The 14501-nt window shown below is 44.5% G+C and overlaps 2 protein-coding genes across 4 annotated transcripts in view; one reads left to right on the top strand and one right to left on the bottom strand.

The window, feature by feature from the left end:
• Positions 1–10212, top strand: part of EXOSC7 (exosome component 7) — a 37074-nt gene extending 26862 nt beyond the window's left edge. The window contains exons 6-9 of one of the 3 annotated variants that reach the window (XR_004275070.1): positions 3071–3194; positions 4573–4728; positions 8781–8943; positions 9722–10212. Coding sequence is in view for 2 of the 3 variants with exons in the window: in XM_032298049.1 (XP_032153940.1) it covers positions 3071–3194; positions 4573–4728; positions 8781–8885 (385 nt within the window). In the remaining variant the exon portion in view is untranslated. Of the gene's footprint in view, positions 1–3070; positions 3195–4572; positions 4729–5319; positions 6728–8780; positions 9023–9721 lie in introns of those variants that run through there. The other 2 variants (XM_032298049.1, XM_032298050.1) reach the window with 2 other exon arrangements.
• LOC116564751 (fatty acid-binding protein 5) lies at positions 813–2198 on the bottom strand. The gene has a single exon (XM_032298051.1). It carries the CDS (start codon positions 1439–1441, stop codon positions 1034–1036), a length of 408 nt encoding a protein of 135 aa, XP_032153942.1. The 5' UTR covers positions 1442–2198; the 3' UTR covers positions 813–1033.
• Positions 10213–14501: the final 4289 nt, after the last annotated feature.

Raw genomic sequence — 14501 nt, 5'->3', positions numbered from 1 at the left:
TTTGGTACACATATTTCTCTATTTCTGTTAGGGAGGAGTGTTCTGGGTTATAGGGTATAGCTATGTTTAGTTATTGTAGATGCTGGCAGTTTCACAAAGTGTTTTTACCAGTTAACACTTCCACCAGCAGTGTGTATAAGAGTTCTGGGCTGTTTCATATCTTCGTCAACCCTTGGAATTTTTTTTTTTTTTTTTTTTTTTTTTTTTTAACATTGAGTCTCGCTCTGTCTCCCAGGTTGGACTACAGTGGCATGATCTCAGCTCACTGCAACCTCTGCCTCCCAGGTTCAAGCGATTCTCTTACCTCAGCCTCTCAAATAGCTGAGATTACAGGTGTGTGCCACCATACCCAGCTAATTTTTGTATTTTTAGTAGAGATAGGAGTTCACTATGTTGGCCAGGCTGGTCTCGAACTCCTGACCTCAGGTGATCCACCTGCCTCAGCCTCCCAAAGTACTGGGATTACAGGCATGAGCCACTGTGCCCAGCCTTTTTTTTTTTTTTTTTTTAATATTTTGGTGAGTGTGCCATGGTATCACAGTGTAGTTTTAATTTGCATTTTAATAGATATTTAAATTGAGCACCTTTTCTTGGTTAGTTGGCTACTTGGATAGCCTCTTTTATGAAGACTATCCAAATATATTCTACATTTGAGTCTTTTGCCCACTTTTCTATTTGGCTTTTTTTATTGTTGTCTAGTAAGAATTCTTTATGTAACCTGTCAGATATGTATTTACAAGTATTTTCTCCCTCCAGATATTGTTTTTAGTTTCTATTTATTTATTTTTATTTTTTTCCATGAATTCAAAGCCTTTTTTTTTATTAGCATAAACACATTTATTTATTAACCAATGGGATGATCCTAATTAATCCAACACACTTTGAAATAGCTCCATGTAAAATGTTTGTGATAAAGATAAATGAACACAGTAATGAGAAAAAAAAGAAAGAAACAATAGTATGAAGATTTGCTCATTGAACTGAGCTTGTTCATTCTCATAGTCAACTCCTGTCCAAAGTGATGATAGAATTTTTATTCTGCTTTTTCATAGATCCGAGTACAGGTGACATTGTTCATGACACAGTCCACCACTAATTTCCCATCTTTCAGTTTTCTTGTTATTGTGCTTTCCTTCCCATCCCACTCCTGATGCTGAACCAATGCACCATCGGTAAAGTTGCAGACAGTCTGAGTTTTTCTGCCATCAGCTGTGGTTTCTTCAAATTTCTCTCCCAGGGTACAAGAAAACTGTGTTGTTTTCAAAGTGCTCTCAGTTTTTATGGTGAGGTTTTTGCCATCACAAGTGATGATACAGTCTGGCTTGGCCATTGCGCCCATTTTTCTCAAAGCTATTCCCACTCCTAGTTCCTTCATGTATTCATCAAAGCCTTTGCTGTCCACCAGGCGCCATCTTCCTTCCAGCTGCTGAACTGTGGCCATGGTGGGCGCAGGCGGGCGTGCGAAGCTGGCAGAGCGGGGTCGGTGCGGGTAGCGTGCAGTCAATTCAAAGCCTTTTAATGATGTGAACACTTACTCCCCATTTCTTACATTTTTATAAAAAATTTAGAGTTTTCTTAAAGTGACATTTTGTTGGTTATTACAGTGATGATACATATTAACCCTTTGTATTGAAGAAGTATCATAAAAATCACGTGGCATTATGAATTTTTGATAAGAAGGAGTAATATTATCCTCTTTTAACAACTAGAGGCTCCCGGGCATACTCTTCAGTGAGAAATTACTAATTTTGTATTTTCATTTTGACGATAATCTTTTCTTGTTTTTAACCAGTTATAAAAACAAACCTTTTTCTTTGTTGTGACAATGTACAGTAAGACTTAGTTTCTTGAGCTGATGCTAAATAAAATGAGCTAAATAGGAACATTCTAGGAGGTCATGTTTAGTTTTTAGAAAGGATGGCATCCACATATATATGGATGAGAAATCTTAGAGCGTATGATCTGGGACTGAAACTGTGGAATACATATCCAGTGTCAAGCTCTGAGAGCAGAGGGAGTTTGCTCTGGGACCTGGATGAGTGATGGAAAAATGTTTTTAAAAAATAAACAAATAGGCCCAGCACAGTGGCTCACATCTGTAATCCTAGCGCTTTGCAATGCCAAGGTGGGCAGATCGCTTGAGCTCAGGAGTTTGAGACTAGCCTGGGCAACATGGCGAAACCCCATCTCTCTACAAAAACAAAACAGGCCAGGCACACTGGCTCACACCTGTAATCCCAGCACTTTGGGAGGTCAGGTTGGGTGAATCACTTGAGGTCAGGAGTTCAAGACCAGCCCGGGCAACATGATGAAACCCTGTCTCTACTAAAAATATAAAACTTAGCTGGGCATGGGGGCACATGCTTGTAATCCTACCTACTCGAGAGGCTGAGGCATAAGAATTACTTGAACCCGGGAGGCAGAGGTTGCAGTGAACTGGGATTGTGCCAGTGCACTCTAGCCTGGGCAACAGAGCAAGACTGTGTTTCAAATAAACAATTGTGGAAGGATTCCTAGGTTTACTGCACTCCAGTTTAATATAGTACTCACACTTAGATATCAGGACTTTTCAAGGGCTGACCCACCCATTTTCTGTGTTTTTAAATGATGTCTTCTGATACACAGAAGTTCATAATGTTAATATAATTGAATCTATAACTTTTTTCCCTTTTATGATAATACTTTCTGTATCCTGTTCAAGAAATAGTTGTCTACTCCAAGGTCATGCAGATGTTTTTTCCTAAAAGCTTTATTGTCTTATCTTTCACTTTTATATCTATGGTGTATTTGGTATGGCTTTGTGTGTGTGTGTGTGGTGTGAGGTAGGGATTGAGGTTCATTTTTTCTTCATTTGGATATCTGATTGACCTAGCATTATTTTCTAAAAGATGCCTCTCCTCATTGGACTGTGATGCCTCCTGTGTGCTTTTGACAGGGATGAAGATAATAAAGGATAGGCATAGTGTACCTTTCTCTTGTGAGACACAGGGATTCTAACTCCTATTCTCAATCTTAAAAAGAAGTGATTTTTCCTCCTCACAGCAAATGGAAATTTTAATTGTGTTTCCAGGATACCAAGGGTTCGAGTTCTGGAGGATGAAGAGGGGTCAAAGGACATTGAATTGTCTGATGACCCTTATGACTGCATACGACTAAGTGTTGAGAATGTCCCCTGCATTGTCACTCTGTGCAAGGTATAAGCTTGTATTTTGTGGTTTTTGTCTTCCCTGTGGATGTGGGTCTCCTCTAATCCCAATCTGCTGAGATTACTTAATAAGTTGATAAATTATAATATCACACACCATATAGAAATAGCTTTAACCCAGATCCAATAATTTGCTTATATTAGAAACCACTACCATGAGTAGCTTTTTCTTTTCTTTTTAGTTGGAAGATATGATGTGGCCTGGGAGCCAGGAATATGTTTGTAGTAATAGTAGCCAGAGTTTGTTAAGCTCCTTCCACATACCATGTGCTTCAGTAAAGCACTGTGTCCTTTAATTGCCTCAACTCTATTGGGCCTGGGGTGGTTGAGTAGTGGCAGGATGGCAAACAATGTCCCCTCTATGAAATAGGAGGTTGGAGCAGGTCTTGGGTGTCAGGAGTGGTTTTCACATAGAGTAGAGGGCTGTGGAGCTCAGCATCTGACTGAGGTGACGTATAACTAATGCTGCCCCAGGCTGTGCAAAGAGACCTGTATTGGCTATTAACTGGGATTTTAGCTAATTCAACTCAGGATTCATTATCTCAAAATAAAGCTAAACAGGTCAGATTTAATTCCACTGAAATAACTTCATGAACAGGATGTGGTGAAGTGTTCAGACAGCAGGGTATTGGGTCTTGGCTTTTTTTTTTTTTTTTTTTTTTTTTGAGACATAGTCTCCCTGTGACACCCAGGCTGGAGTGCAGTGGCAGAACCAAGGCTTACTGAAACCTCTGCTGCAACCCACCCCCACCACTTGCCCAGGCTCAAGCTCAAGCAACCCTCCCACCTCAGCCTCCCAAGTAGCTTGTACCGCAGGCTCACACCACCACACCTGGCTATTTTTTTGTATTTTTGGTAGATACGGGGTCTTGCCATGTTGCCTGGGCTGGTCTCAAACTCCTGAGCTCAAGTAATCCATCTTCCTCAGCCTCCCAAAGTGCTGGGAGGCATGAGCCACTGCGCCCAGCCTTTGGCTTGTTCTTGAGCGTGCCCCTTAGCATGGGCCCTCTTGATTCCCCCTTGCCATCAGTGAAACATTGATGTGGCCTTGTGTGTGAATTTGTCCCTTGTGCCCCTCTGTTGGAAAGCCTCTGTGGCCTCTGTCTTGGATGGTCTCTGAATTCAAGTTTTAAACCCCCTTGCCCTATTTTTCCATGTCATGTTTTTATTGTATCACCCACACAGTGGCCTATGAGAATTGTTGAACATTCCTTCAACTGTTTTCCTCATGAGCAGAATCTAAAATAAGACCTGGAATGACCTATGTGAATCCTTTACCTGGTGTAGAGATTCCCACCATGAGGCCATCAAGGGTGGGGCTCTGGAGCCTGTGTGACCCCTGTGTGCTCTGCACCCTGCCTTTGCAGATCGGCTATCGGCATGTGGTGGATGCTACTCTTCAGGAGGAGGCCTGCTCCTTGGCCAGCTTGCTAGTGTCAGTGACCAGCAAGGGAGCTGTGACGTGCTTGAGGAAAGTGGGGAAGGGCAGCCTGGACCCAGAGAGCATCTTCGAGATGATGGAGGTGAGGCCCTGGTTCTGAGGATGGTGTGGGGACCTGGCCGGGACGCCTGCTGCTTCCTGCCTGCTGGGTTCACCATGGGGATTCTTCCCATTCACATCCTTGACCTCAAACCTGGAGCTTGGAGAACAGCTGGTTTGAGCCAGGGGTCTGCTGACCTAACCAGGAGGGTTGGGGGGTGGAGACTCTGGACTGGGAGGTAAGGAGCCTACGGGTAACCATTGCTTATCCTCAGTAAGTCCCCCCGCAACTCATTTCTGTGTGTCTAAATAAGATTGTTGGACTTCCATAATGTAAAGAGCCACTTGTAACTCCAAAATCACAGGCTTTTGTGACTTGATGAAGGAATTGAATTCTTGGCTCACTGCTTCCTATCCCTTGAAGTTGGTGAGTAAAGGTGGAAGCAGGGGTTGAAGTGTGGCTGTCTCCCAAATTCATTACAGCTCTAGAAGTGTTTAAATGGAGACAAGCAGGGATGGTGAGAAATCCGACCCCCTGGAGTTGGGATTGGGTTGTCCCCGTTCCTGTCAGAGCCATCAGGGCATTTGTACAGTTCTCTGTACTGTTTTTGCCACATGTCTGTCACCTCACTAGCCTGGAAGCCCCTCAGGGCAGGGACAGGGTCCTGCTCACCTGTTTTCCAGACCTTCCTTCCCCTCCTCCACCTCGCTTTTCTGACTGACTGACTGACAGAACTTCCAGGAATGGAGTTAGCTGGATTTGATTATTCATACTTTCTTGTAACCTCTATATCACCACACATGCCCAGAGATCATTGCTTAGTAGCAAGCACTCTTCCTTCATTTTTAGAAACGATGACCTCTTACTGAAGAATTCAAGAACATGACTTCTACTTTCTTTCTTTATCATCTTATTTAAAAGGGCAGAATGAGCACTGTATATAGCATGGAGTTACCAACCATGGTCTCTGAAGGTGTGCTGCCCTGGCTGCAAATCCCGGCTCTGGGCCGTAGCCCCCCTCATCTGCAAAGTGGGACTGATAATATATCTTTTCCAGACACTGCTGAGGTTGTTATTAGGATGATGTGAGGTGTAGAGGGGAGGCACATGTCAGAGTGTCTGATACATCATCAATTCTCAGCAAATGGTAGCTGTTACTCTTTGTGCTCCATTAAGCATCCTGAGTTCACATTTCCCTAGAATTAATGCTGCATAAATACTACCAAAGGCCTCTGGACAAGGGACTGTCAAACTTTGTTTCAGAAGGTACTCTTCTCCCTCCCAGGAGAGTTTATGAGAATTTCTCTAAGCAACAACAAGCACAATAAGCAAATAATAGCTAAAGTTTCTTGTGTGCTTACTGTATACCAGACACTGCTTTAAATATATCATTTAATCCTCAACAACCTGTGAGGTAACTATTATTATTGTCCTCATTTTTATAGATGAGGAAACTGGGCACACAGAGGCTAAACAGCTTGCCTACAGGTTTCTCTGCTCATAAATACTGGAGCTAGGATTCAAACTCAGACTGTGTGCCTCCAGAGCCCCTGCTCCCAGCCACTGTGCACTGTGCAGTGTGCAGTGTCAGCCTTATAAACCAGATCTGCCCTGGCTGTCATGGATGGCAGAACCAGAGCTCTGTTCAGTGACCCGAGCTTTGTGTTCCCCTCCGGTTTGGGGGATGAGTTCTGCTAACTCTGGTCAGGGGACAATAGCCCTGTGGCCCTGTCTTACTGTTTATCTCACACAGGGATGCAGCAATCTGGAAATGGCTCAGTGGTGGAGCTGAGAGCCTTGGGGTGGTTGTGCAGGCTGCTACCCTCAGCCTCTGCAGTTGCCTTCCTGCATCTGGATTCAGAAGTGTCAAGGCCTCTCAAGTCCTAGCATCCTGTTCATTTCATCTCCTGTTGTCCTCTCTCCCCACCCTCATGTATATGAATAATCAGTACCACTGTTTGACAGACTCAGACTTTTTTTCTTTTTCTAATGTTATGGAAAAAATCTTTCCAAAGCCCCCACCACCTTTTTTTTTTTTTTTTTTTTTCAGTCTTGCACTAGTGCCCAGGCTGGAGTGCAGTGGCACAATCTTGACTCACTGCAATCTCTACCTCCTGGGTTCAAGCTATTTTCCTGCCTCTGCCTCCTGGGTTCAAGCGATTCTCCTGCCTTGGCCTCCTCAGTAGCTGGGATTACAGGCACCTGCCACCACGCCTGGCTAATTTTTTTGTATTTTTAGTAGAGACGGGGTTTCACTGTGTTGGCCAGGCTGGTCTCTAACTCCTGACCTCGTGATTCGCTTGCCTCAGCCTCCCAAAGTGCTATGATTACAGGCGTGAGCCACCGCGCCTGGCCCCCTAAGGCCTTTTTGACCTTTTACTCTAACTTTGCATTTCATAGAGGTGATCACTTCCCAGCCTTTTAAATTGAAATCATCTTTTCATAAGAGTTTTAGTTGGGGCTGGGTATGGGGCATGGTGGCTCACTCCTGTAATCCTAGCACTTTGGGAGGCCAAGGCGGGAGAATCACGAGGTCAGGAGATCGAGATCATCCTGGCTAACAAGGTGAAACCCTGTCTCTACTAAAAATACAAACAATTAGCCAGGTGTGGTGGCGGGTGCCTGTAGTCCCAGCTACTCAGGAGGCTGAGGCAGGAGAATCCCTTGAACCTGGGAGGCAGAGGTTGCAGTGAGCCGAGATCATACCACTGCACTCCAGCCTGGGCGACAGAGTGAGACTGTCTCAAAATAAAAAAAAAACAAAAAAAAAAAAAAAAAAAAGAGTTTTAATCATACTTGGGATCTCATCCCATGTTACAGTGAGGGGCCAGGGGAGAAGACACACAGGTCATTACTCTGGGGAGAGTACACCTGTAATGGAAAAGATTGAGGCAAGGATTTAGGCATGGGTGTCTTTTTCTCAACACTGTTGAGAATGGAACCAGAGTTGAATCCAGACTGCTGTGGGAATGTGAAAGACTTGATAAGGTAGAGATTTGTGGTTGGTTCATTGTATTCTTAAAATGATTCATGGGCCCAGAGATGGAATAACAGTTTCATAAAGAATTTTTTTTTTTTAATATTGCGGTGGTTGTTCTTTTTTGAGATAGGGTCTTGCTCTGTCATCCAGGCTGGAGTACAGTGGCACAGTCACAGCTCACTGCAGCCCTGACCTCCTGGGCTCAAGCAGTCCTCCCAACTCAGCCCCCTCAGTAGCTGGGACTATAGGTGCATACCACCATGCCCAGCTAATTTTTTAATTTGTTGTAGAGATGGGGTCTCACTCTGTTGCCCAGGCTGGTCTTGATCTCCTGACCTCAAGCAAAATCCTCTTGCCTTGACCTCCAAAAGTGCTGGGATTACAAGCATGAGCCAACACTCCCAGCCATTTTGAGGTGTCTGTTTTGTTTTATTTTGTTTTTTAGGACCTCTTGTGTCTGCTGTGTAGGGACTGATTATTAATTTTGTGGGTTGTCCCTCTTGATGTGTTTTGATTCCAAAATTTCACTGCCTTTAGCATCTCTGCATGGCAGTAACACCAAACATCCCATCCAGGTACTGACTTTGGTCGCACCTGAGCAGTTCCGCTTAGAGGCTTGGTGGGAGGTGAATGAGAAGCTGCTTATTAAAATGTCCTTGGCATCATCTATTTCTTCTTTAGACAGGCTCTGGATTCCCTATGGTCTCCCTATTCTTTCTTACTATGGTACAGTGTCACTTGGCTGTACCCAATCCTGAATTTGGTTGACAACTTTGTGGCGTATTGTAATGGTAGCAGGATTGCGAAGCATAAGCTAGTGGCCAGGGCAGGTTTGCCGCTTCCTGTTTGCTGCCTGGTGGGGGCTGGTGTCCGTCTCTCTCTCTTTTTTTTTTTTTTTTTTTTTTTGATATGGCGATTTTTCCAAAATTTATTATGTTATTGGGGTTTGTGGTTTTTGTTTTAATTTGCTTTAATTAAATAAAAGTCCTCTAAGGCAGATGAAATGTGTACAGCATCAGAAAGACTAGCTGGCAGAAGGGAAGCTTTTCTGGTCACAGTGTGTGTGCCTTACAAGGGGGCGTGTGTTCTCTCCCGTCCCTTCTCTGTCCCACAGACCAGCAAGCGTGTGGGCAAGGTGCTGCATGCCTCCTTGCAGAACATTCTGCACAAGGAAGAAAGCCTGGGGCCCAAGAGACAGAAAGTCGGATTCCTGGGATGATTTGCACATCAACTGCTCAGCTGTGGATTGTTTGTTGCTTACTTTCCTTTTAAACTGGTTTGTAAATATTTTTCTTCACTGTTTTGAATTTACAGCAACATTTGTACATGTAAAATTAAAGTCTATTTTCTGATCTGTTTTGGTATGTCTAGAGTTCTTCAGTTGAAGCCAAGGCAGCATTGAGTGACCCCTTCAGGTCTGGCCCTTATCTAGTGAGTGGCAGACAAATCCAGAACTCTGCCACCAAGGGAGACCCCACAAGCTGGAGTAAAGACCTGGCAGAAAATGTTTGAAAGGAAATGCTTATGATATGTGTTTTGTGAATTTTTTTCCCCTTGAAGAACTTTAAAAACAAGAATCACTAAGAAAAGTTCATTCACCTTGTGTATTTGGGTGCTTGTGGGAGAGGAAAAAAGAGGAGGCACTCTGCCTCAGGTACAGACCCAGGGCGTCTGCCTGGCTGGTGAGCCTTCCCAGATCCTAGGGAAGTCCACCTCTGACTTCCTGCCCTCCAAGATCCCGCTGGAATTCCCTAGGTTCAGAGGCTTAGTGGTGGCTTTGGCCCTTAGCCAACCTTTCTTATCACTCTTGTTTTGAAATCACTTGTGTTTTATAACCACTCCCTGGTGTTTCCTAAGATTTTGTTTTGTCAGCATTAAGAAAGCTGCTTTCAATGTCGTTATTTGATTATTCAGCTGCCTTCATGCTCTGGGCATAGAAAGGAAGACTTTGCTTGATTGCCCAGAAGGCTCTTCCTGTAAGCCTGTAGTCTTGCTGTGCAGTGTGTTAGAATTAAGTCTCTTCATGTGTAGAGCAGCCTTTGTTTTTTTTCCAAGGGAACTGAAACTCCTAAATCAGTCTTAAAACGCCCTGGGGAAGGAGCTGATATCATGAAGGAGAGCATTTCAACCGTGGCATTTGCTCTCTGCATTCCAGTTAGACATATGGGATAAGGCGTTAGGAATTTATCACTAAATGGAAAGAACATAATGTGAGCTGAAGCCCTTGGGACTGCTTCTAGAGGTCCTGGTGTGGGCATTCCTCCCAGCAAGGCCAGGTCCATCCCTGTGGAGAGAAGGAGCTGCCTAGACTTGGGCTTAATGGGGAAGCTTCTACCCTGTTGAGAACACAGCCTGGGTTTCCATCTTTTATGTTTCTGCAGTGACTATCTACAGGCACCATGAAGGTGTTCCCAGCAAGGCAGAAATCAACCTGGTCTCTCCTCCCCTGCACCTGGTTGACTGCCCACGACATGACATAACATTGGCAGTGGTGGTACAGAGATGCAGCTTGAGTGTGAATAAAGTTTAGAAGGCTTTGCTTTTGACGGCTGATTCCAGTGGATCATTTTGAGATGCATAAATTAGAATGGGTACTGTCATAGATGTCCAACTCAGCTCCGCTTCATTTCTCGTCAGACAGACAGATGAGGCCATTGGTATGACAAATAGCTACCCTTCTTGGCTGGCTGGCTAAGCACTTCCAGTAAAAATGAAGAAAGAAGAGAAAGAGATGGTGGCATCTGTCTCTAGCCACCCCATACCTTTCCCTGAAGGCTACCCCTCTGTGTAAGATACATACGTCGCAAATGAAACAAAATATCAGATGAGCAGGGGCTCTCCAGGAGAGGCATTTATTGGAAAGATCTTATTATTGCAGCTCTCAGAATGAGAGAAGAGAAAACTGAAGACAGAGACTGGCAAAGACTTGGAAAAATATTATTCTGGGACAGACCTGTTTCATCCAGCAGAGCCACAGCTGTCTTTAGTGGCCTTTAAATAAATATCAGGTAGACGAACATTGAAGTTGTTCAAAAAATAAGGGCGGCGTATAAGAAATGCAGTGTTAACTAATATTCAAGTGGGTTTTTGCTTTTATGATTTTTTTAGTCTTCCACATCACTGGCTAATTTTTTTCTTTTTTTCTTTAAGAGATAGGGTCTCACTCTGTCACCAAGGCTGGAATGCAATGGTACAGTCATAGCTCAGTGCAGCCCCAAACTCCTGGGCTCAGGTGATCCACCCACCTTAGCCTCCCAGGTAGCTGGAACTGCACGTGTGCCACCATGCCCAGCAAATTATTTTTTGTAAATATGAGGGTCTTGCTGTGTTGTCCAGGCTGGTCCTGAACGCTTGGCCTCAAGCAATTTTCCTGTCTTGGCCTCCCAAAGTACTGGGATTACAGGCATGAGCCACTGCACTGGGCCATGAGTGTATAATTTTTGTTTTTTTGTTTTTGTTTTTTTTTTAGATGGAGTCTCACTCTGTTGCCTGGCTGGAGTGCAGTGGCTTGATCTTGGCTCACTGTATTCTCTGCTTTCTGCTTCCTGGGTTCAAGTGATTCCCCTGCCTTAGCCTCCCGAGGAGCTGGGACTCTAGGCACACACCACTATGCCTGGTTAATGTTTTGTATTTTAGTAGAGACGGGGTTTCACCATGTTGGCCAGGATGGTCTCGATCTCCTGACCTTGTGATCTGCCCGCCTCAGCCTCTCAAAGTGCTGGGATTACAAGCATGAGCCACTGCACCCTACCGAGTTTAGATTATTAACAGTAGTTTGTTTGCTCAGTAAAGCCAGTGGTCTCACATACAAACTGCCAGTAGAGCATAAGTCTTCACCATTCCAAACTTTTTAGAAAAAGTTTTTTTCTAAAAACTTTTTCTAAGGCTTTTAATGCACACTGCCAGATTGTTTTCTAAAAAATACAATAAATTTACAAATGCAAAAATATAATAAAAATTTTGACTTAATAATTCCACTTCTGGGCATGTAATCGAAGTAAATAATTCAAGATACAAGCAGAGAACATTAATACAGAGCAGTTTATCTCAGTGTTATTTATACATCCCAAATAATGACCATAAAGTAAATGCTAGTCACTGGGGAAACAATGTACTGTGCATTGCTGGATCCTTCTGATGGATTACCTTCTGTCCTCAGCCCCACCTCAGGCCGGCCACAGCTGCAGGCTTGCTCCCAGTGCTTCCCAGAGACCTCCTGTTTTCTGTTCTTAGGCTCCTCTGGCGCCGTGTTATAGAACATTGGCAGGAGGCCACTCAGCGTCCAGGTATGTGCAGCCCAGGAGTTCTGGGGACTTAATGCCTTCTGAGGCAACTCACGATCACTGGGGGATAGAAGCCAGTGGAGAAATGCTGCTTTGTTGGACCCCTTGGGTAGACAATTCTGAGAAGTGTTAGGTACACTCGTCAAAACATGCTGGTATGATCATGCCTCAGGTGCACGACTGGCATAACTTTTTGTTTCCCTGTTTTACTTTCCCTGCTCCTTCCCTCCTGTGCCCTGTGGGATTACTTCCCAAATAATCATAACATGAGTTGTCTCAGGCTCTGCTTTTGGGGGAAAACCCAGACTAGACAATTGGTACCAGAAGTTGGGATGGATATAATACAACTGGGATGTCATAAATGGGATGGAATACTGCAATGGTAAGAACGGTCAAGGTTGGAAACTGCTTTCCCTCCCTGGCCAAGATCATGAATCAGACAATACTGGATCTTGGGAGAAATTACAGAGATTAAGACCAACATCAAAGGCTTGAAGGATGCAAGGGTGGTTGTCCCCACCTTATTGCCACTTAATTTATCTTTATGTCCCCTGTAAATCCAGATGAATCATGGTAGATTAGAAGACCACCAAACACACAGGAGAGAGCTCCAACTTCTGCTGCTTTGTTGGATAAAGTATCTTCACTAAGGTTAATCAGCACAGCCTCCAGTGCTTTGTATGTGGCTATAGGTTAGGCAAATTCTTCCTTAATCCCCCTCAATAAGAAGGGTCAAAAGCAGATCTCTTATGTGGAAGGTCTGCAAAATGTGTTCAGTGTCTTGGCATCGGTCTCCGTTAATCACCGACTTTTTGTCACAGTGTTATCTTCAGGGCCATCATGCTGATCTATTTATGTGGATAAAATCCGGTTTATTAGATCTAGTACACAGGACGAGGCAAGCCCTTGGAAATTCTAGGAAAAGACATGCGCAAGAGGGTGTGAAATAAACGCCATGAAGGTTCACGTAGGCACCACATTGGTAATGTTTCTAGGTATTAATGGTGTGGGTCATTCTGAGAGACACCCCCCTTCATGCAGGCACCACATTGATAATGATTTTAGGTATTAATGGTGTGGACCATTCTGAGAGATACCCACCTAAGGTGGTAGATTTGGAACCTTACACACACCCTCATCTCTACTACCCTCACTAAGAATTGTAGCACTTGTTGGGCCTCTGGATTTTGGAGACAAAAATGCGGTACTTGAGAATACTGTCTCAATGCATTTACTGAGTAATTCACAAACCTGCCAGTTGTGAGTGGGAGTCCAGAAAAAGACAGGACTCTGAAGGCTGTCTAAGCTGCATTACAAACCGCTCCTGCTCCACGTGACCCAGAAATTCCAATAGAGCTAATGCTATCTGGGGCAGATAGGGGTGCTGTGTAGTTTTTGGCAGGCCCAACAGGGAAGTTGCAGCACAGACCCTAAGATTCTGGAGCAGGGCCATGTGGTGGAAAACTATTCACCTCCAAATGAGCGAGTCTGAAAAGAACTTTCTGGCCTCCCACTGGGCTCAATTAGAGACTGAATACCCAACCCTGGGACCTCAAGTGACCTGAGCCACCCATCATGCTGGTTATTGTCAGACCCACCAGGTCATAAGGTTGGGTGGGTGCAGCAGCAATCCATGCAGCATGACAATGTACATTTAGGATTAGGCCTGAGCAGTTCGGTGGGCACAACCAAGGAATATAACAGGTAGCCCAGATTCCTCTGTCATTGCTGTTCACCAGTGCCTCCCATCCACACTTATGGCCTCATGGGGGAGGGGACTCCTGCAGCCAGCTTCTGGAAGAGGGAAACCCGAGGAAAACCCCAGGTCTGGCTTGTGGATGAGTTGGTTCTCTCTGTTGATGTGTGCTCCAAAGGGACTGCTGCTGCATTACAGCCCTGCAGGACAGTAGCGAGAAAACTGAGTGCAGCAGTGCACTTGGTTGTTCAGTTTGCACAAAGGGATAAAGATAGACATGGATTCCTGGGTAGTAGGGAGTGACTTGGCTAGTTGGACAAAGGCCTGAAAGGAGTAAGATGGTATGGTCAGAGAAAAGGGATGTGTATGGACTTGTGGAAATGGGCCAAAAAAGAGCAGATAGTACAGGATCATGTTAATACCCATCAGAGGACTTTTTTTAGGGGAGGTGTTCAACAAGGTTTTGACTTCAGTTCTGGGTAGGATGTGTAGGTCATGGCAGACTACCGACATGCTGCTGCAGCGAAAATTGCTGGATGCATTTCAGGAGTCGTCATTAAAGATTCTGGAAAGCTCTGAAAGAGGATTGCATGGCCTAAAATTCCAGAGAAGGGGGAGACTTTCTGGAGTGAGCAGCCTGTCACCAGCATTTCCTTCCCGGGGCATTTGCAGATTCTGGACATGGAATAAGAATCAGGCTTGGGAACATAGAGGAACTCCATGGGGGAAGGGGAAACCTGTAAAACCTCTGGCAAAGCTATGTAGGGATAGTGTGATGATTTAGAAACTCAATGATCCCTAAACATATTTGTCAAATTCTCAGACTTGATGGGAAGTCAGGGAGTTTCAGTTAAAG

The sequence above is a fragment of the Sapajus apella genome, unplaced genomic scaffold, assembly GCF_009761245.1.
Source record: "Sapajus apella isolate SASKATOON/1434 unplaced genomic scaffold, GSC_monkey_1.0 scaffold38, whole genome shotgun sequence".
Taxonomy (NCBI): domain Eukaryota; kingdom Metazoa; phylum Chordata; class Mammalia; order Primates; family Cebidae; genus Sapajus; species Sapajus apella.
The sequence above is the reverse complement of the archived record's forward strand: the minus strand, read 5'-3'. Positions and strand labels throughout refer to the sequence as shown.